Source organism: Acaromyces ingoldii, assembly GCF_003144295.1.
Source record: "Acaromyces ingoldii strain MCA 4198 unplaced genomic scaffold FA10scaffold_1, whole genome shotgun sequence".
Taxonomy (NCBI): domain Eukaryota; kingdom Fungi; phylum Basidiomycota; class Exobasidiomycetes; order Exobasidiales; family Cryptobasidiaceae; genus Acaromyces; species Acaromyces ingoldii.
The window spans coordinates 3,920,451-3,941,684 of record NW_020290247.1 but is presented as its reverse complement, the minus strand read 5'-3'; the positions used below and the strand labels follow the sequence as shown (position 1 = coordinate 3,941,684).

At 55.1% G+C, this 21,234-nt stretch overlaps 7 protein-coding genes across 7 annotated transcripts; 6 read left to right on the top strand and 1 right to left on the bottom strand.

Annotated features, from left to right (window-relative positions):
- Window positions 1–110: 110 nt before the first annotated feature.
- FA10DRAFT_248791 (hypothetical protein) lies at window positions 111–1,991 on the top strand. Its single transcript, XM_025519504.1, has 2 exons — window positions 111–806; window positions 893–1,991. The coding sequence occupies exons 1-2, from the start codon at window positions 139–141 to the stop codon at window positions 1,845–1,847; spliced, it is 1,623 nt and encodes a 540-aa protein (XP_025381386.1). The 5' UTR covers window positions 111–138; the 3' UTR covers window positions 1,848–1,991.
- Window positions 1,942–4,201, bottom strand: FA10DRAFT_299492 (hypothetical protein). The gene is made up of 4 exons (XM_025524732.1): window positions 3,134–4,201; window positions 2,963–3,068; window positions 2,372–2,892; window positions 1,942–2,294 (listed from the first exon to the last, which is right to left on the bottom strand). The coding sequence occupies exons 1-4, from the start codon at window positions 4,022–4,024 to the stop codon at window positions 2,022–2,024; spliced, it is 1,791 nt and encodes a 596-aa protein (XP_025381385.1). The 5' UTR covers window positions 4,025–4,201; the 3' UTR covers window positions 1,942–2,021.
- A 234-nt stretch (window positions 4,202–4,435) lies between these two features.
- Window positions 4,436–6,701, top strand: FA10DRAFT_225160 (Aldedh-domain-containing protein; the record flags this gene model as incomplete). The annotated part of the gene is made up of 7 exons (XM_025518637.1): window positions 4,436–4,879; window positions 4,965–5,511; window positions 5,587–5,625; window positions 5,703–6,012; window positions 6,084–6,275; window positions 6,342–6,395; window positions 6,467–6,701. 7 exons carry the CDS (start codon window positions 4,436–4,438, stop codon window positions 6,699–6,701), a joined length of 1,821 nt encoding a protein of 606 aa, XP_025381384.1.
- Window positions 6,702–7,365: 664 nt separating this feature from the next.
- FA10DRAFT_270971 (hypothetical protein) lies at window positions 7,366–9,797 on the top strand (the record flags this gene model as incomplete). Its single annotated transcript, XM_025523083.1, has 5 exons — window positions 7,366–7,419; window positions 7,485–7,810; window positions 7,880–8,004; window positions 8,074–8,674; window positions 8,714–9,797. The coding sequence occupies 5 exons, from the start codon at window positions 7,366–7,368 to the stop codon at window positions 9,795–9,797; spliced, it is 2,190 nt and encodes a 729-aa protein (XP_025381383.1).
- A 3,767-nt stretch (window positions 9,798–13,564) lies between these two features.
- FA10DRAFT_223554 (hypothetical protein) lies at window positions 13,565–13,750 on the top strand (the record flags this gene model as incomplete). The annotated part of the gene is made up of 1 exon (XM_025518582.1): window positions 13,565–13,750. A coding segment is annotated over one exon (186 nt), but the record flags the coding sequence as incomplete, so codon positions are not given.
- A 2,002-nt stretch (window positions 13,751–15,752) lies between these two features.
- FA10DRAFT_258315 (hypothetical protein) lies at window positions 15,753–17,489 on the top strand (the record flags this gene model as incomplete). The annotated part of the gene is made up of 2 exons (XM_025519898.1): window positions 15,753–17,363; window positions 17,430–17,489. The coding sequence occupies 2 exons, from the start codon at window positions 15,753–15,755 to the stop codon at window positions 17,487–17,489; spliced, it is 1,671 nt and encodes a 556-aa protein (XP_025381381.1).
- Window positions 17,490–18,658: 1,169 nt separating this feature from the next.
- FA10DRAFT_291436 (hypothetical protein) lies at window positions 18,659–20,992 on the top strand (the record flags this gene model as incomplete). Its single annotated transcript, XM_025524357.1, has 3 exons — window positions 18,659–19,654; window positions 19,767–19,956; window positions 20,007–20,992. The coding sequence occupies 3 exons, from the start codon at window positions 18,659–18,661 to the stop codon at window positions 20,990–20,992; spliced, it is 2,172 nt and encodes a 723-aa protein (XP_025381380.1).
- Between the last annotated feature and the right edge of the window lie 242 nt (window positions 20,993–21,234).

Sequence of the window (21,234 nt, the reverse complement as noted above, 5' to 3'; positions counted from 1 at the left end):
GAGCGAGGGTTGGTTAGATTTAGATTCAGCACGATATCATTCATTCATTCATTCCCCCTTTTTATCTAGGTCCTGCCGATGGTTTGCACCTTGCGGCCACTACCACCACATCACAATCATCTTTGGCATCTCTGAGAGATGCAAAGAGTCGTCACAATGAAGGTGCTAGTGCTGGTTGCGCTGCTTGTCTCGATGGCGAGCGCTGCATCGATACACTCGGACCAGCACCTTTCTCGGAGGTTGGAGCGAACGCAGCTGTACGAGATTGGATCGAAATTCGCGCACAGGTCAGTCCCGAGCTCGTCGGGAGTGACGACCCAGAGCAGTGCCACGGACGACGACGACGACGAAGAAGATGATGGCTCGTCGGACGGTGACACGCTGGACACTCACTCGCAAAATGATCCTGGCACCAAGAAGGAGGCGGGCCACAAAGGGTCACAGCGTACCCTGCTAGACAGCGTGCGGGCCTCGGACGGGACGGTGGTGCCCATCGTGAGCGGCGTAAACGGAGACCCTGGGGTGTATCCGGGCTCGGCAAGCGCGTTCATTGACGGCTGGCGTCTTCTACCCAATGTCACTGGCGCCACGATTGACTTGACGACAATCAAGGTCGGAACGGGTGGAGCAACACTGGCCCACTACATCACGTCTTCGTACGACGCTACAAAGATCAAGCGTGCTGTCATCATCGTGCACGGCGACAACCGAGTCGCGTGGAACGAGTTCATCTACGCAGAGGCCTCTCTGCAGCGGGCTGTACAGGGAGGCGACGTAAAGGAGGATGAAGTCGTGATTATGGCACCGTGAGTTTGTTGCTCTCTCTTTCCCCTTCTCTTGACGCTTGAAAGATGCGCGCGCAGAGGCGACAGGGGCTGACGTTGCTTGACAGCCAATTCTTCAACGACGTCGACCACGGCGCCTACCCCGCCGATCCTGTGACAAATGCTTCCACGTCGTCGGTCATGATCTGGTCCGACAACCTCAACAACTGGGGAGACGGCTCCCCGTCCATCTCTCCAGCCAACTCCGACGTGGGAGCATTCGACGCCCTCGATGCCACCCTCACCTTCTTCCACGACAAGACCCGGTTCCCCAACCTCGTCAACGTGGTCGTGGGTGGCTTCAGCATGGGCGGCCAGCTTGTGCAGCGGTATAGCGTGCTACGGCCCACTGTGTCATCGGACGACGAATCACGGACGCAGTACTGGGTCAGCAGCCCAGCTTCCTTTGTCTATCTCAACTCTTCAAGGCCCGAGTCTATCAAGTCAAAGTGCACCGGATTCAACAACTACAAGTATGGCCTCGAGGGTACCTTGCCCCTCTACCTCTCTGACCAGGGCTCCGGCAGCCCTTCGAAGCAGGGCGTGGCGCTCACCCAGGCGGGCCTGGGGCCACGGTACGTCGCGAGGAAGCTCAACTTCCTCGTCGGTCTCAAAGACCACATTGCCGGTGACTCGCGCTGCCAGGCCGACACCCAGGGCCGGAACCACGTCACGAAGCTCAACAATTGGATCACGACTGTGATGCCCTATCTCGCCTCGTCGTCTGGTGGCAAGCTGCCCGCCAACTCGACAGTCGACTACGTAAAGAATGTCGGTCACCAGGACTACCGAATGATCCCCAGCGACCCTGGCGTGCAGAGGCTCTTCCTCGACGACTACGCCTCTGTTGGCTCCAGTGCTGCCGCGCCGCCTTCCAACGGCGACACGTCCTCGCCCGCGCCCTCGTCGTCGGACCTCAACGGGGACAAGACGGACGGCGACGGGCCTTCGCAGTTCCGGCTCGCAGGGCGCTTCATCTGGACAATATCCGGCCTCGTCGTCGTCGCATTGGTCTTCCTTTAGTTTCCAAGCTTCTTCTTCTTCTCCCTCACCTCACATATTCCAATACATTTCAGGCGCTCTTCCCTTCTGTTCTCCTCCTCAAGCATTATCTAGACCACTTCATCGTTCCGGGAAATGAAAATTAGCATGTCATTCGTTGGTGAGCCATCCTTGGCCCCCCTCGCTCTGTCAGCACTACGAGGTGGCCTTTGCAGTCGAGCTCCAAAAGGGCGGCCTCGGTGCGTCCAGGCCGTCGACGAGGACGGCATCGTCGATCGATCGATTCATGCCACCGCCGCCGCTGCCCTCGTACGCCTGCTGGTGCACGAGGGGAATGTCATTGAAGGGCGATTCTGCCTCGCTGTTGTGGCTGCTCTGGATCTTTTCTTTGCCCCACCGGCGCTGGCGTGCCGAAGCCGACGAATGGAGGCCGTCTGCGCTGAATGTCGTGACTTGAGCAATGATGGCCTGCGAGACACATTTCAAAAAGTCAGCCCAAATGGGGAAAGAGGCGGTCTTCTTAGGCGCAGCGCTGCCAGACTCACGCCCTTCATGTCGGCAATGGCATCCTCGTCGAGGCGGTAGGCCTTGGGTGTAATGCCCTTTCCGAATCGGTAGGTGACGTGGTCGGAGCAGAGGAGGGCGACGACGATGCAAAAGAGATGGACAGGCACGAGGCCAAAGGACGTGGCGTAGAAGTTAATCAGGGCCATGCTCTCAAACTTCATAAAGGGGCCCTTGCACCCCGGCAGCATGCTCCGTGCAAAGCACCGCAGGCTGTCGGCAGAAGCCTCGACAAAGGGGCTGTAGTAGCCGCAGCAGCCAAAGGCGAGTTGGATCTGCCGCCGCTCGTCGACGGAGAGCATGCGCGACCAGAGATTGTTCATCTTGCCATCGAGGTTAAAGGCCCGCTTCTTGTAGGTGATGTAGCCGAGGGCGACCATGAGTGCAAAGGCAGGCCAGAGGAGAGTCGAGTAGACGGTGAGAAAGGCGCGGTTGTTGAGGAGGATGCCAGCCCAGCCGACGATGCTCGTCGCCAGGCAGAGAATCATGGCAGCCGTGCCCACTTAGGCGGAGAGAAGCGCAAGGTCAGCTCGAAAATAAGTCTGCACAGTCAGAGCATTGCCGTGACTCACGGGCCAGCTCGGTGCGATTGACAAAGGTGATGACGTCTGCATGCTCAAACGCAGAGGCCCAGGTGAGCAGCGTCCCCACCAGGCCGCCCAGGCTGTACAATGTGAGCTTGGAACCGCGCAAGACAGGAGTGAGCGAAAGGTCATCAGATGAATGCAAGGGAACAATCTCACAAGCAGATTCGACCCGGCCAGCAGCCACTTGAACCGATTCCAGCGCAGCCTCGACACGCCCTTTCCTCCTTCGGCAGGCAGGCCGACTATGCGACGCAGCTTGGTCCTAAAGGTAGGTTTTCGCGCGTGATCCACCGTGTTGGACAGCGACAGTCCGCTGCGGTGGCTCGAGGTGTCGATGAGGCGCCGATGCTGATGCGAGTCGCTAGACAGGTAGTTTTCCGAGTTGGTCTTGGTCTCGATGGTTGCGTAGGGAGAGTCCATCTGCGATGTCGTAAGTGCAGGGCTTGCGCCAGCCAGGCCGATTCGATCGCCTTGGCCGTGGTTTGGCACACCGTCGAGGTCCACGCCGTCGTCATCCTCAAAGTTGCCTGCACCGAGACCGCGATTACCAGCGCCGTCAGGACCCCAAGCATCCCTGCCGGCGCCGCGCTTGGCAAGACCAGGGATGACCCTGCCGGGATCACCGAGTGGGCTGAGGAGGAGGCCGGTGCTCGTGCCGTGGACATCGTCCTCGCCCACTGCAGGACTGCCGCGACCTTCACTCCTGTACCCTGGCGGAGGTGAAGAGGTAGAGGGATGCGTGCCCTCGCCGGCATCGGGCATGGGGGACGTCGAGCGTCCCCACTTGCTGTGCTGCTTGCGAGCCACCTTGCCCCATCGCGAGGGCGAGGACGGAAGCCGCTCCGGGATGTAGTGGGCCGTGAGGCTCTGCGACGACGGCATCGATGGCGCCAGCGTGGGCTGCAGGGGGCCCAGGGATCCCAACTGCGGCCTCAAGGACACCGCCGCGCTGCTGCCTGCCTGCTGTGGGAGCATGGCGCCGTGTCGTTGAGGTGAGCCCCGCCCTTCGTTGCTGTTCGACGAGCCACGCTCGCCTGAGCCGGACATGACGAGCTGAAAGAAAGCCCCAAGGCGCGTCTGCTCCTGCTCAGTATAGGAGAAAGAGGCGAGAGAGTCGCCAATGACGGCGGCGGTGGAAGGCGCGCACCGCCTCGGGAGAGTACGTGGACAGGCCAGTCCGATCAGTCCAGGTCCGACAACTTTTTTTTTGTTTTGGAGGTGCGCGTTGGTCTGAGCGGAGACGGAGGGTTAGAGCTAGGGTCTCCTTTCTCGGATTTTAGCGGCTTTTCCTCTTCGCTTTTCTTATTTTTGACTAGTCTGGGCAAGCAAACAAACGGCTTTCTTCTCACTTTCAAGCCACGGGCGGTCATCAGATAAAAAGACATGGCCAGCGTCGCCGCGAGTCTGTTCCATCGCTTTGCCGGTGCGACGCCAACGCCGAAGGCGACGGCGACGACGATGGTGACGGCAATCGCCCAACAGGCAGCCGAGGCGAAGCCCGCCCTGGCGACCATCGCCGTCGTCGTCGTCAGTGCACTCCTGGGTGTCTGGCTCGTGCGCTTCAACCGGGAACGGCCGCATCCCGTCTCGTTGCCTAGACCAGAGCAGGCAACAGCGGGGTGGAAGCCCGAGAGGATCCTTGAGCCGCCCGGTATCCGCGATGCCAAGCGGCCCAGTCTCATCATCGCATACGATCCGGCCACGGGCGGATATCTGGACGAGCTGCCCGCCGATACCCCCGAGACAATCGAAGAAAAGCTTAAAAGGGCCGAGATAGCCCAGGCAGCGTGGAAGAGGTCGTCGTGGTCCAGGCGGCGCATTGTACTCAAGACGATCAAGAAGTGGCTCGTTGACGACGTCGAGACCATCTGCAGGGTTGCATGTAGGGACACTGGCAAGACGGTGAGTTCTCATCGACAGTCTCCCACCCTTTCGCCCAGCTCAATTGATCTGACTGAACGCCATGGTGCTCTTCTTATTCTTATAGGCCGTTGACGCCGTCCTCGGAGAGCTCCTGACCACCTTCTCCAAGCTCGACTGGCTCATTGGCAATCTTGAACCCGTGCTCAGGCCTCAAACGCGGCCGAACAACCTCATGATGGTCCACAAGCGCTGCACGGTCCACCACGAGCCTGTCGGCGTCGTCTCAGCCCTCGTCTCGTGGAACTACCCTTGCCACAATGCGCTGAGCCCGGCTCTGGCAGCCTTGGCCTCGGGTAACGCCATCGTCGTCAAGGGATCCGAGATGGTCGTCTGGTCCACCACCTACTTTATCCAGGGCGTCCGGGCTTGCCTGGCGGCATGCGGCGAACCAGAGGACCTTGTCCAGCTCGTCTGCTCCTTTCCCGACGTCGCTCCCGCGCTCACGGCCAACCCGCGCGTCAAGCACCTCACCTTCATCGGCAGTGAGCCGGTGGCCCGACATGTCGCAAAGGACGCAGCCACGGCACTGACGCCTTGTTGCCTCGAATTGGGCGGTAAGGACCCCATGGTCATCCTCGCCGATGCAGACGTCAACTACTTTCTTCAGACTTGTAAGCAGCCGTCGTCCGCATACTGCGAATGCCTTCATCCCTGCGGCCAATGCTGACTGTCTACGTTTGACCTAGGGCTCCGAGCTGCATTCCATGCCGCTGGTCAGAATTGCAGTGAGTGTGGCCGAGGGAGGCGAAGCCTGCTAATGATGAGCTTACAGAAGTACCAATAACAATGACAACCCCTTCAGTTGGAGCAGAACGCTTCATTGTCGCCTCGTCTATCCTCCCTCGCCTGATCGGCCTGCTGGAGCCCCGGGTTCGAGCTCTTCGCTGTGGAAGCTTTCTCGACGACACGTCCTTGGCCGCTGATGCCAAGAATCCGACGACCGTTGATGTCGGCGCTATGATCAGCGACAATCGATTCGATCGGCTGGAGGAGCTCGTCCAGGACGCCGTGAACAAGGGCGCCAGGTGCTTGGTCGGTGGCAAGCGATTCCAGCATCCTCTCCACCCGCAGGGTCACTACTTCGCACCGACGCTCCTCGTAGATGTCACCCCGTGAGTAGGAAGAAGAGGAATACAGCCAAAATCTACCTGCTTATATGCGCTCCCCTCTTGCTTTTGGATAGTGACATGACGATTGCGCATGAAGAGCTCTTCGCTCCCGTCTTTCTCGTCATGTCCTTTGAGACGACCGACGAGGCCGTGGCCATCGCCAACTCCTCTCGCTACGGGCTTGGCTCATCAGTCTTTGGAAACAGCCAGTCTGAATGCCGAGCGGTGGCAGACCGGCTTGAAGCCGGCATGGTCAACATCAACGAGTGAGCAGAACTGATACGGGGGAGAAGCGCGACTTGGTCAAAGCTGAAAGTGCTTCTGTCCCCCAGCTTTGCTGTGTCATATCTCAACCAAGGGCTGCCTTTCGGCGGAGTGAAGGCAAGGTGAGCTGAGCGCCCTCCCTTGTCTCCTTGTCTTTCACTTTCTCCAGCTGACTCTGAATTCGCACGTACAGTGGCTATGGCCGCTTCGGCGGGCCCGAGGGTCTCCTCTCCCTGACGACGACAAAGGCCGTCACCGAGGACGCCCTCTTCTCCTGGATACGCACAGGGATCCCTCCACCCCTGCATTACCCGCTCAACGACGCGCAAAAGTGCTGGACATTTGTTCGAGGACTCGTCACCGTCGTCTATGGCGACATGTCGCAGAAGCTCACCGGCCTCCAAGCCCTCTTGAAAGCCGCTCTTTGAAAAGAGGGAGAAATGTCTGCGCTAAAATATAAATTTCACCTAATTATTTATAGAAGTAAAAGAAAAAAAGGAAAAAGCCACCAAGCTCGCGTGTTCACGCCCTAGCTTTAGTTGTCCCCTTTGTCCCTGGGCGTCCTCTCTCATCACAACGGACAGCATCAGCCCAGCATCCCATTCTGACAAAAGCCTCGCTTCGACGGGCTACCTACTCACACTCGTTCTTGGCCCTACGCAAATACACACTCTCTCCCTCCTCCTCCTTCCCCCTTCTCAGCTTCGGCGCTTTCGGCATCTCGCCAGGCGCTCGCCGCTCTTTTCTTGTTCCTTGCACCCCCTCTAATCAACACCCGCGCCCCGTGCCGTCCTCGCCCCACCCCCCACCCTACTCAGCTCCTCTCGCGCCGCCTTCTTCCGATCCACACATTTCTCATTCGGTGCGCTTGCTGGAATTGGTGTCTTGGGGCAGACAACGGACATTGAGACTTGCCGGTAGACGGGATACCCAACGGAATCAGCGTGTCCTGGCGACTTGGCTGATTGACGCCTTTCGACACGGCCCAGCTCCTCAAATTGGCGAGAAGACGACGGCGCGTCGATGGAAGTCTAACACCACAGACTTGAATATCCCCCACTCCTCCAAGCAGCAGCACGAAACAACAGCAAGATGAGCTGTTGTGGTCGTGCCGAGTGGAAGCGCGAGGAGGTTCCTGATCACAAGGTGAGTGTCACCCGATTGGCCTTTGACGGCCTTCAGCCTCCAAGTGACGCTCACCCGACCGACAGTTCGACTTCATTGACGTGCGCGACTACTACAACAATGGCTCACTCACGCGGCTAAAGTATGTCTGGCTCTTTGCGCTCGTCGTCAAGTCGATTGCCGTCTACATTGCAGACATCTACACGGCCATTACGCTCCTAGCATTCAATCACTTCAACGGAAGCATCTACAACAAGGTTCAGGACAATCCTCAAAACACTATCAGGGTGCCCTTTGTCTATGGACGATGGATCTTCACCGGCTGCATCATCTTTTCCTTTCTTCTCTTGGCCTACGAGGCCCACAAGTCGCGGGCCATCATTCGGAGTCGCGACATCAGCTATGCCTACACGTGCGTGCCTGTAGTCCCGACTCTGCTTTCTAGTGTGCAAACTGACAAGTGGGCTCTTCCGTTCAACAGCAATGTCATGGCAAACAACTACTATAGCATCCGGAGCTACGACCACTTTTGCTTCTTCAACCAGATCAACAACTCCAAGAAGAAGAAGGACGAATTTGCCTTCTTTATCTTCTTCACCTTCAAAGGTATGTTCCTGGACCGTATGCCTCTCATATCAAAGAGTTCGCGGGCTGACAGATGACGCCGACTTATAGGCTGGAAGAGACTGCTGGTAGCCGATGGACCTCGTCAGGTCATCAACGCTCTGACTCTGTATGCGCTTGGCGAGACGTCGAAATGGTCGACGAACCTCAACGACTACTACGAAGGCAACATCTTCACTCTCATCATGCTTCTCACCATGCTCTTCACCGTCGTCGTCTTTGCCGGTTCCGCCATCCTTCTCATCGTCGCCACGCTCATGTACCTGCCTCTGGTCTGCTATATTCAGGGCAACCTCAAGGAGTATTGTTGCCACAAGATCGACAAGCGAATCTCTGAGCTCGTACAAAAGAAGAAGAAGCAGAGGCTGGGCAAGTATGCCGCTATTGCTCGGGCCGAGGCCGCAGGCGACTTCAGCCACCTGATGAACAAGAAGGGCATCATTGTCGGTCAGAAGATGCAGCAGCCCACGCTTCCCCAGGTCGAAGTGGATCTCTTGGACGACACGAAGCCGGCTCTGAAGCGGGGCGCTTCCATCGGCAGCTCGGCCAACGGCGCGTACGGGGTATATGGCAGCGGCAGTGAAAAGAATGTTTATGGCGGCAACGATGCCGACGAGTACGGCAGCACGGCCCACCTCGTCAACAATGCTGGGTATGCAGGGGGTTACTACGGCCACCATACCAACGCCAGTGTCGAGAGCTACGGCTCCCCGCCGAGCATGCCTCCCACTGCGCACAACTCTCCTGACGCATATCCGATGCAGGTCCGCGGCGTCAATGGACTCCAGCAAAACGTCGTGCGCGCGGCGAGCCCAAGCACCAATCTCTTGGCTCAAATGGGTCCCATCGGGACCAGCCCAGAAATCTTTGCCAAGAAGATTCAAGGTCGCGGTTACGATGGGAGTGATCAAACGTCGACGCTGAGCAACGGCGGTCGCGCCCACGGAAAGAGCCCGTTGGCGCAAGGAAGCGGAGGCGGAACCTATGCCGAAAGTGCAGGCCTGGAGTATCCACCACCCCAGCACGCACATGGTGTCGAAGGCGCAGAGTACCCGCCCCCGCCTCCAGCTGGATCTGCTGTCATGGCCCAGCCTCCACCGGCGGACCTCTCTGCGTACACGCCCTACTCGACAGGCGGAGATGGTGAATACCTTGACGTCGACCGGGCGCCAAGTGGCCGAAGCACCCAGGAGATGAGCCGGGACAATTCGGGCTATGGCTACGAAGATGTGTACGATGCCTACTACCACGATGATCATTCGCACGCCGGCGGATACTCCACCCATGACACAAGTCAATACAATGGCGGTGGCCGTAATCAAGCAGGTATGGAGAGCCACGACCAGCAGTCGCAAGCCTGGAACGAGCACCGGGCGTCGGAGAACGGGCAGATTGCCTTTGATGGCGGACAATACCAGCAAGGATACGCAGATGGTGGGCAGCACCGACATGAGAGCCACGTTGACGATGGATTCGAGGGCGTCATTGCTGGATACAACGGCGCACCTCCAGACCACCAAAACTACAATTACGGGCATTCCAACGATCACGGGTATTCCTACAACCAAGGACAGGCCTATGACCACGGGCAAACGTACAGCCAAGGACAATCTCATAACGGGCAATCTCATGACCACGGGCAATCCTACGGTCCACGCCCAGTCCACGACCAGGGGCAAGATTATCGACAAGGGCAGGGCTACCACCAAGGGCAAGACTACCAATACGGGCAACACCAAGAGGATCTCTACTACCATCAAGCTCAAGCTCGGTGAGAAAACGTGGCAGCAGGGAAGCTGGTCTTTCGCTGTGTCGTTTGGGCTTCGAAGTCCCGTGTATCAAATCTTCTCGTGCCTTCCTGGCGCTGTACATTACCTCTAGACGATCAGGACTTAACCTTCCTACTCCTCTTTAGCAATTTGAAAAGCATTTGTTTGTAAATGTGACGGAGATCGTTGGGTCCACGAGTCTTCCTGGGAAGAATCGATCGAAGGATCGAAGAGCCTCCGATCCTAACAGCTGCCCGTGGCAAAGTCCGACACCCCCCCTTTTGTCTCCCTGAGAAGGAGAGAGGATCAAGGAGTTCACTTGTCTGAGTTTGAGAGTAGAGAGGGTCCGTCCCTTCCCTCGTGCCTCAGCAAATGCCGAATCAGCAGACGGCTGTGCCCGCCTCTCTAAAATTTAAGCGTGCTTTGCTTGTCAGGTGAGTTTTACTTTGTGAGCGGTGGGCGTCTAGACCCTGCTGCACGCGCCAAACAAGAATTAAACAAAAGACTAGAAGTTTGTGAATTAAAGCTAGTGTAGTGTGATAGTGATACATACTCGAATGACTGCTGGGCTGGAACTCTTCCGTGGCGACGGCAAATGATGGGCACGGCAGCTAGCGACCGTTGGAAGCGGTCTGCGCACGCGCGGAATGCTTGCCCATCGTTTCGTTTCAGTTGCGGGCCGTGAACTGCCTTGGGTGAAGCTAGAGGGACAGTAGTGTACAGACCCTCGGGTCCAGACTTCAGGGTCCTAGCTTCCCCCCAGTTTCCCCCTGCCCCCTTTTACCCAGCTGATCAGCGAGGCAGTAACCTCCGCTGTCGGTCCGAGCCACGTATTTTCCGTCGTCAGAGCGCCTATCCGGTCCTATGCAGTCCTAACGTCGCTATAGACATCAGAATGAGGCCCTCGGAATCAATTAGAAGAAAGGAGCGTTGAGAAGAAGGCGAAAGGTTATGCTCTTCCAAGAAGTACGCCGCGACTGGTCTGTCAGTGACATGACAGGAAGCTTGCCGATCATCGCAAGAGTGCTCGGAGGCACCGAGGCCAACGAAAACGTGGGATTTATTATTGACTTTCGTCAGGCCTGAACTGGAACTCATATGTTTTTTTGACGTGTTCAATTTCGAATTAATCTTTAAATTAATATTTTCCAAAAGGTCGATTCGAGAAATACAGAGAAATTAAACGTATCTCTCGATGGGCATGGCTAAGTTCGTTCAGATCGAGCGATCGCGAGTTGCTTGAGCATTGTTGCCCGCGCAATGACGGCATCTTTGTTCTTTCCTGGTCCTCTCGAAAGAGGTATGATGTAGAGTAGTACAAGTATTCGCTGTTGTTTCGATGTCTGCGAGTCTACTGAATCTCTTGCACCTGCGCTGTGTCTCCCACCACTCCGAGCTTCGACCTCATCTGAAGGGTTCATTGCGGCGAAAAAGAGGTGGGGAACAGACGGGTGAATATCGTAAACCGAAAGTCGAGACCGGAGGTCAGATAGAGCTGCATTTAGCTGCAGGAGTCGATCGCGCATTTATGCAATAGAAACTGTTTCCCGTGCCAAGTCGAGAGCCACGGCAGGGCCGGACAGGCCGCGAGTCAATAATGAAGGGCTGTATGTTCTTTTCGACGGGCGTCATGGCAGAGACCATAGTCTCGGCGTATGATCTCTCTCGTTACGCTCCGATCCACAATGACAAGGGTCCCCTGATGTCTTCAGTCGTCATGTCCTAGAACAGTGTCGAAGAAATCGAAAAATGAAATAGCGAATATGAAAATAAAATAACGGAACCCTGCAGAGGTGAGATGAAGCGGGTGTTGACGTATACTGTATACTAAGGGGAGGTCTGGGTAGTGGTCTCTGTCGGAGCACCCTGCTCAAGCTTGTCCGGACCCTGATTCGGACCCTCTTGCCCCTTCCTATTCTTTCTGGTCGATCGCATTGCCACATCCACGCCTTGGCCACATTTTGTACGTGACAAGATAGCAGGTAGCTGGCGTGCGGGCAATCCCCTCTGTCAATGGAGGTTACCCCTTCTTCCGTCTCTACTTCCTTCTTACAGAGGACACCTACGGCACGAGTGGACCCTTCCTATACGCGGCCGTACTGAACTCGACTCGACTCTTTGTCTACCGGCACGCCACCATCGAGCATTTCCCCAAAGCAAGGCAAAGATAGCAAGGCAGGCTTCACTCGACCAACCGAACCCATTCATTGTCTTTGATCGACGTAACCACCAACCCTCTCAGCAGTCGACAAATTCTTGTCTTTGCAACCAACTGTCAGGTATTGCAACGAGGCAAGCTTTTGTCCTTGTGAGTATGTCGCTTAGAGCAAGCAGGCTTGGATGATGGGGAGAATCTTGTTTTCTAGTAATGGCGACGGCGCTCCATCAGACAGTGACCTCTACAGCAGCGCTGACATTCTGTTCATAGCCCTCCTCCTTCCGGACAAAGCGACGAGTGAGAGCGCAAGCGTAGTCATTTCCGCCATCGATCATCGCAAAAGGTCTTCTTCGCGACACCCCTCGTCCAATTCCAATTTCTTCGATCGAGACGGAAAAAGGGAAAACATATAAAAAAAAAAAAAAACACAACAACAAAAAGGAAGAGAAATACTATTTTTTCTCCTAGCAGCAGCTGCTCCACCGCCGAGCCCAGGAGAGCCCGCGTCCGACGTAAACTTCTTCTTTGGCACCGCTCTTCCCTCGATCGCCTCTGATTGAGTCGGTCGTGCCGCCCTCGCACGTCTCTTCTCTTTCGGTTCCTCCAGCGTACGACGCTGGTGGATGCCGCCAGAGGCACCCAGGGATCCACAACGCAGCATCAGAGAAGCGGCACCGAGGAACAGGGTTGATCACACAAGTCCGCCAATCGTCTCCTACGAGTAGAGCCGACACGACTCGCTCACAGTCCTCTTCTTGCTCGCTCGAAGCGGACCCCTGCCTTTTGCGACTATACACGTATCGCAAGCGGGGCTCGCCTCAAGCGTCATCAAGAGAGGTGTAGCAATCGTGATCGCCCGTCAAACCAAATCGTTGACCCACCTTTTCCCGCTCTTTGGCATTCATACCGCCACGCTCCGCGAATGTCTTCGTCCTTCTCCCTCTCTTCGGCCGGTGGTGTCGTTTCGCTCCTTAACGACACCAACAAGCCCGCCTCGGGAGCACCGAAGGGCGAAGGGCTCGCCCCGCGCAGCGCCATCAACGTCCTTCCGAGCCCCCAGGGTTCGAGCAGCAGCTCCGATGTGTCGAGCAGCCGAATGTCAACGACCAACGAGAGCTCTTCCAACCCATCACCACCCTCTTCTGTGCAGCCCAGCGTTGGCACCGCTCACGAGTCTTCGACAGAGAGCCTGAGCGACATTGTCTTTTCTGATGCTGCCCAAAAGCACAAGGAGGTTGCGCAGGGTGGTGGAGGTGGACATGGCCGTACCAAGGCGCACACAAGTCGACCACAGCACTTGACGCCTAATCAAGCCGAGGGACGCGGTCGGCAGGGTGACCACATCCTCGGCGATCGTCTTGCCTCGTCGCCAAAGCCCATCGAAGAAGGCAACGGCAAGACAAAGTCCGAAGAAGCCAACGTGCCAATGAACATGCACAAGGCCAGCAGCCTCGACAGTCCGGACAACGACATGGACGTCGATGCTGGTCAGCCGGCTGGTCGCGACTCTTTGAGGTCGTCGTCGTTGGGCCCGTCAAATAACCACAGCGCAAGCATCAGCAGTACGGGCTCATCGTCATCCTCGGCGGGGGCCTCGGGGCCCGGTGCAAAGGCAAAGGCAAAGGGGAAAAAGCGCTATCCATGCGCTTATGAAGGCTGCGAAAAGACGTTTTCGACGAGCGGCCATGCAGCCCGGCACCACCGGATCCACACGGGACAGAAGCCATTTCATTGCACGTTCCCGGGCTGCAAGGCCGTCTTCTCAAGGCAGGACAATTCCTTGCAGCATTACCGCACCCACGTCTGTCATCCAAAGAGCAGAGCTAGGAGCAGCTCCATGTCCGGCTCTATGCCTCCGGGGTCTGAACAAGTGCAGCAACTTCATCAGCAGCAGCGGCAAGATGAAAAGAGAACCATGGCGTATAGAGACATGCAACGTGGCGAAACCGATGCCGATGCCGACGCGAGCGTGCAGATGGGCCGCAAAGCACTCGAGAATGGGACCGCCATTGCTGTCGTCCAAGAAGTCATCGACGAAGAAGGACGCCCTCGTGAGGTGGTGCAGCGCATGGTGGGCGTTCCAAAGGGCAATCGAAGGGGCTCCAGCTCCACGGCGCACCAGCATTTGCAGCAGCAGCATATAGCCGCTCACCAAGAGACGGTCAAGCGCGAATCGGAGCCAAGAAGTACCGACGAAGAGGAGGCATCGTCAAGGGAACGTAGTCACTTTGCATCATACCAGCCGCAACATAGCTACACTCAGCAGCAGCAGCAGCAGCAGCAGCAGCAGTACCCAGCACCGCCGCAACATCCATCCTCGTATAGTCCAGGCTTCGTCTCATCATCACACGGAATCCCCGCAGTGCCGGCTATGACATACCCTGCGACGGTCTACTCGTCATCTGGTGGCAGTGGCAGCAGCAGCATGACCTACAGGCATCACCCGTACGCACACCTGCCACCTTCAGCAGCGCCGTCTGTTACTTCATCGTCGTCATCGTCGAGAGGTGGACGAGATGATGGCAATAACTCCTACGATCGTCATCGATCCAGAGCTACGAGCAGTCAACCTTACTCGAGCCTGTGGCAAGACCATAATCGATTTGCGATTCCGCACGATGGCCAACCGCCATCGTTGTCGCCATTTGCTCGGGGCCCAACCGCGCATCAGGGCCCTACCTCTGACAGTCTGGGGGCACGAAGACTGAGCGAAACGCACGATCGCAAGCGTTTCATATCCAGCTACGCCGACACAAGGGGCGATCCCAACCTCTCCCGCCCCAGTTTGGCTCGCTTTGCCGACGAAACCACCAGGTCGACTTGGCCCCCACCTTCAACTATGTCGCCCTTGGGAGAGCATCGCAACAGCAAAATGGGAAGATTCTCTGACGATGCTTGGCGTCCTCAGTCTCTTGTCGGCTCTTCTCTACCGACGAAGTATACACCAGAGCATCACTCGAGGCTTCCACCATCGTCGTCACCGCCGGCGGTGCCCTCTGCAATGACTTCGAGCAATCTTGGCTTCCGAAGCAGGGGGGCCAGCTCGAGCATGCGCCTGGACGGTCCTTTGCCTTCTATCTCGCAGCTTCCTTGCTCCTCGGACCGCTCAACATCGACCATGACGCCAACTACCCCCCTTGAAGGGTTCAGCCTGCATCCTCCCAACGGAAAATCCAGTGTTCATGGGACCACCGCCACCGATGCCGCTGCAGTGAAATTGCCACCACTTCGCAATGCGTAGGCTGACGAGACTATCTTTATAATTCTTCTAGCACTAATGTACCTGTATCAGTAGACCTTTGTAGTCAAGTCAAAGCCATGCCCACCGCCCCCCGCTTACTTTCTATCTCATCTCTCTTCCGGGACTTTTACCCTGCCTCTGTGGGCTATTATTCCATACTATTTCTTTCTTCTGCACATGCTTGTTATTGTCTGCTAGCATTCTCTTCCTCGGGTCGCAAGGAATTTATCACTGCTAATGCCCCATTTCATCTGATCTACTAGCGAAGGAGCCGCGTAAATCGTAGAGTGGTGACATTTTTGGTAGCATGCCTGTAGCACAGCATTAGAGTGCAGCAAAGGTACGCGCCCCGACTTCGTTATTATTGTATTCATCATTACACTAATGTGAGTAGTGTGGCGCAAGGATCAGGGAGCGTAAAGCAAGGATAGCGCCGGTCTTGAAGATGGCGTCCTCGTTCGCCCTCGCTCTGTTTCGTCTTGTCGTTAAAAAGAGCTGAGATTCTCTCCTTTCCCCCTCTCCCCTCCTTCCTCCCCCCACGTCTTTTCGAGCTACGAACGAAATGGTCGACAAGAAGTTGACGTGCCTACTCTCACACCTTTGCTGCATTTTGGTGTTCGCCAAATGTATGCAAGTTGGCCACCCTATTCAAACTGATGCGAAGGGAAACAGGGGTAAAGACATTGTATACACCGAGGAACAGTTTGAACGCTTCTTGCTCGGTCCCCTACCAGAACAGCACCCGTCCTCTCCACCTCCTCTTCCGGGTTCTGGCAGCGTTCCAGAAAGTGCGGCCAGCACATCAAAGGACCTTCTGACAAGCACATTCCCAAGTCCCAGGGAGCAAGAAGTAGAAGGGCATTTTCAGATCGAAGCTGAGTCGTCAGTGGCTTCTCAGCGATATGCTCCTTCGTCAAGCAGTCCCCCTTTCACCTTTGACGGGAATAACTTCGATTTATATGATTTCGACCACGTCCCTCAGCACCTGAATGCCCCTTGGTCACCAACCCCTTCAGAACCATTCCGTGTCGAGAACAGCCTCGGACCGGACAGGCAGACCGAAAATCCAACGCAGAAGAAGGGCCGAGGTCCGAAGATCATCATAGAAGAAGATTCTTGCGTAATGACAAAACGCAAATGTCAGCGCGAACTGAATGAGTTCTGGGAGGCTTGCGATAATGCTATTGCGCAAGTGGCGTGGTCCAAATACCGAACAAACATAATGAAGCTATTTAAGCGAATTGCCGTCGCAGCTTTCAAGGAAGGAAAAGACTTACAGAAGGTCCTCGAGAACTATTGTCTTCGAAACAAGCGAATTTCGTCGTGGCTCAATAGTTTGATCGACCATCCTATCTTCCTCTTAGAAGACACGATGAATGCTGAGAAGGACCCTGGCCTCCACAAGTATATATCCGATTGGGCAGCAACCGCTCGGGATACTTTGGCGGCACAAAGAGGCGGCCACCTCAATTTCACTGAGAAGGTCAACCGGGTTTGGCGGCTCAAGGCTGCAGACGAGCGACTCAAATCACAACGCCTCACGGAAGGCCCCGAACCTTATTCAGCCGGTGTCGGTAGAGCTCGTATCAGGCTTACAGAAGATCACGGTGATGTTAAACGACTCCGAGAGAAGCGACAGAGAGCGAGCATGAAAGCTGATGGGAGCCTCAATCGAGATCGAGACAGGAAGGGTACCACCTCTCGGCAGCCTCCTCTACAGGAGTCGATCATAAAAGACGAGACATCAAGTGCTGTAGACGGACGTCATGATGTTTGGTCGGGATGCGGTGACGAGATTAGAGATGAGTGGAAGACGTACGCTACCGACATTACCAAATCACTATGCAAAGACGCAGAAAAGTCACTCAAGTCGGGAAAAGCTTTAGAAAGCGTCATCTACGGTGAGCCACGGTATAATCGACCGCCAACTTGGCACAACAGCATCCTTGATCATCCAACAACACTCGTTGAGGACCGTCCATCGATTCGTAGAGACCAGCCGGTGCACAAGCTGGTTTCGGAGTGGGCCAAAATGGCCAGGAACGAATTGGCAGAGAAAAGGGAGCTTCGATACATGCAGAAGCTTGTGGGGTCGGACACTTGGACACTGAAGCCTTTAGAAGGCCGCATGGTCAAAGAGGGCCCTGATAGGTGGCGAAGTAAAGGGAAGACAGTAAGTTAACAAATGACGGGTGTCAGCAAGGGGGGCATTTGCTGACTATCTGAAAGAAACAAGCAGCGCATGGTCAACAATTCGCCCGAGCAAAGGAAGACCACTTTCCTAGTGCCAATGTCCTGACGGGGAAATTTTTGCCTCATGTCCGACCTCCTGAATCACTGCCACCCGCGGATTCTCGTCTTGTTGATCACCGGCTCGGTCTTGACACAGAGACTGAAAGATCGAAGCAAACGTTAACCAGGCTAATCCCGGGCAATGAGACTGAGGAGCCAGTGCAGAAGAAGACTAGAATCGCCAGAGGCAAGCAGACTGAATTATTGTTGCCGAAGGAAGCACGAGAATATAGCGAGAAACCTGAACAACCTGTCTTAAGCGAGACTAAGGCGGCGACGAAGCAGAAAACAAGGGCAAAGGATCTTTTTGCAAGAACGAAAATTACCCAAGAGCAAAAGCAATTTTGGAAAACATGCAAGAGCAATAAAATGCAACGAGAGTGGCGCCTCTACGACCGAAGCAGCGGTCTTAGTTTTTGGCGAATCGTCGTCCCGGCGGTCCGAGATGGATTAGACGTGCAGAAATCTCTCGACAAGTTTCGGTTAGGCCGCGCCGCATCGTGGTTTCATGGACTGATCGACCATCCAATCATACTCGTAGAGGACCGAATAGACCGCGATAAAGAACCTCGTCTGTACCTTCGTATTTCCCAATGGGCAAGAGAGGCTCGGGATGCGCTAGCAGCTGATAAGGGCGGCAAGCTCAGATTTACCGAGAAGGTCAACGGAGCTTGGCAACTAAAGCCCATAGAGGAGCGACCTACCGACGAAGGTCCTGAACCTTACAGAAACACAGGCCCATGGGAGGAAAGGGTGCCACATCATGATAGCGTACCAGCGTAGAGATAAGGTGTGCGATTGAGGAGCTCATACAATTAGAGTAGTTTGCACATGCCTTGAAACACGACGAAGCAATTCAAAAGAAAACGCTCAGACTGCTTATATGGACCTCGAATACTCTTACTTTCCCAGCGTGTCGACGCTCTTGCTGGAGATGCGCGTCAAGGGTCACACATGTCGTTCTCAAGCCCCGGAATTGAACTTTGACGCCGACAACTCCCTCCCTCCCTCCCCCTCTCATACACAAAAAAAGCTTTAGGGGCTAAGCAGTTGAGTACAGGGCGATGTTCCTCTCGGCTGCCTCTTCCCCTCTGCCCATTCCTCAAATGTGTATGAAAAGAGCAGCAGAAATTCGATCCTCTTCTTCAACAACCTACGGACTCCTAAAAGAAGGAAATGTTTCACAAGACACTGTTCGCTTCAGCCTCTTTCTGCCTCGGTTTGCAGCTTTGGTGCCTTTTAGAGATCGCCAAATGTATGCAAGTTGGCCAGCCTGTTCAAACCAACACGAAGGGAAACGTGGATAAAGGCTTTGATTACAACGATGAGGCGTTCGAACGCTTTTTTGGCGCTCCTGTATCGGAACAACACTTGTCCTTCCCTTCTCCTGTTCTGGGCTTTGGCAGTGTTCCAGAAAGTGCGGTCAGCACCTCAAAAGACCATTTGAGAAACACAGATCCAAGTCACAGGGAGCAGGATACAGAAGAGCTCTTTCAAGCTCTTCATACAGGAGGGCTCTTCCAAAATCAAGTGGAGTCACCAAGGGCTTCTCAGCGATATGGGCTCACGTCAAGCAGCCACCCTTTCATCCTCGACGAGGCGGATATTTGCGACTTGGATGACCTCGACCACTTTTCTGATCACGTCCAAGCCTCTTGGTCACAATCGCCTTCAGCATCACCCCATTTCGATGATGAGCTCATACCGGACATGCAGGCTGAACAATCGATGCAGAAGGAGGCTCGAAGTCGTAAGACGAAGAAAGGCAATGTCGCTTTCGCAACGGCAAAATGTCAGAAAGAGGCCAGGAAATTTTGGAGGTATCGCGGTCATCCTAAGGTGAAGGTGGCGTGGTACGATTACTGGAGAGTCACTGGTCACAAGGTTTTTATGAAGATTGCGGTCCGGGCGTTTCGGAACGGTCAAAAGTTACACAAGGTCCTCGAACACTATCGCCTCAAGAATGGGCGACCAGTGTCGTGGCTTAATGGCTTGATCGACTACCCGACCGCTCTCGTAGAGGACCGAGTAGACGCTAAGAAAGACGCCGAACTTCATCAATTTATATCCGATTGGGCAGCAGCCGCTAGGGACCTGCTGGCAACACGAAGAGGCGGGTACCTTGATTTCACCGAGAAGATCAATGAAGTTTGGCAACTTAAGCCTCTCGAGGTGCGACTGAGTTCTGAACGTCTCCTTCGAGGTCCTGAACCTTATTTAAAGAGAACAGGTACGGATACATCTGTACTCAAAGATGCGGAAGAGCGTGCTCTAAAAGACACAGACAAGCGGAGAGCCAGAAATGGGCAGAGAGCGTCTTCGCAAGACTATCGCAAGCATTCAGCTGATCAATCCGCAGGCTCTCCGGTTCTTGACAATATTGCAACGTCTGAGGAGCCTCCGGAGACATCGAGTCTTGCAGACGAAGAGAATTCGCTCGTATATGCGGAATTCAATCCGCAACTCAGGGCAGAGTGGGTGGCGTATAGCCACCGTATTGTGAGAGCACTACAGAAAGATGTAGAAGCTTCACTCGAGTCGAAGATTCCTTTGGATACCGTCATCTACCGAAATCATAGGTGTCGACCACCCACCTGGCTTAACGGCATCATTGATCACCCATCAAGGCTCGTTGAGCAGCGTCTTACATTTAGAAGCAGCCCGGAGGTGCATAGGCTGATTAAATCATGGGCTCACGAGGCAAGGAACGAGCTGACCAAGAAGAGGGAGCTTCGATACATGCAGAAGCTTGTGGGATCTGAGTATTGGACAATGAAACCTAAGGCTGATCGCACCGTCAGAGAGCCCCCTGAGAGGTGGCGAAGTAGCTCAACTGCAGACGACCAGCAACATGAGTCAGCAAGAGAGCAAATGCTGACTCTTCGCAATAATCGACGCAATATTCGAAGCAGTGATACCGAACAGCCCGTGCCAAAGGTCACTTTGGCGACGAAGAAGCGGGAAGCAAGGAAAAGGGCTTACTTCGCCAAAACGAGAGATTACGCTAATCGATTTGAGTTTTGGAAAACGTGCAAGAACAAGAAGATGCAACAAGAGTGGCGCAGTTACGACAGAACCAATGCTGAGAAATTTTGGCAGATTGCGGTCCCGGCGGTCCGAAAAGGATTAGACGTTCAGAAGGCCCTCGACACTAGTCGGCTCAACCGCACCCCGTCTTGGCTTCATGGAATGATCGACCATCCAACCACGCTCCTAGAGAACCAAATTGACCGTGAGAAAGAACCTTGTCTGTACCGTCGTATTTCTGAGTGGGCAGCAGAGGCTCGGGATGCGCTAACAACTGAAAAGGGCGGCAATCTCAGTTTCACGGAGAAGGCCAACGGAGCTTGGCAACTGAAGCCTGTGGAGAACCGACCTACCAACAAAAGTCCTGACCCTTACAAGTGGACAGCCATTACACAGAAGAAAAGGGCTCCTCAGGGGAGAAGACCTGCAGCAAGCCGGCAAGCTACATTTACCGAAAATCTGGCTACGGCAGAAGATTCGTAAGCAAGATCGATGTGGACACCATGATGCCGTACATGCGCAGAAATAAGTGCGAATGAGGAAACCAAACACTTATGCGTAATCTAAAAAGCCTATATTCTCTCATGCAATCTGGATCCTGGTAAGACAGATGAAGAATAGAACGATATACGACAAGTTATAGAACTGGCATTTGCACTCAGCAAAGCGGCGACTGACAACGCCTGTTCTGAATTGCTCATTCACATTTCAGGATCGGTTCGATG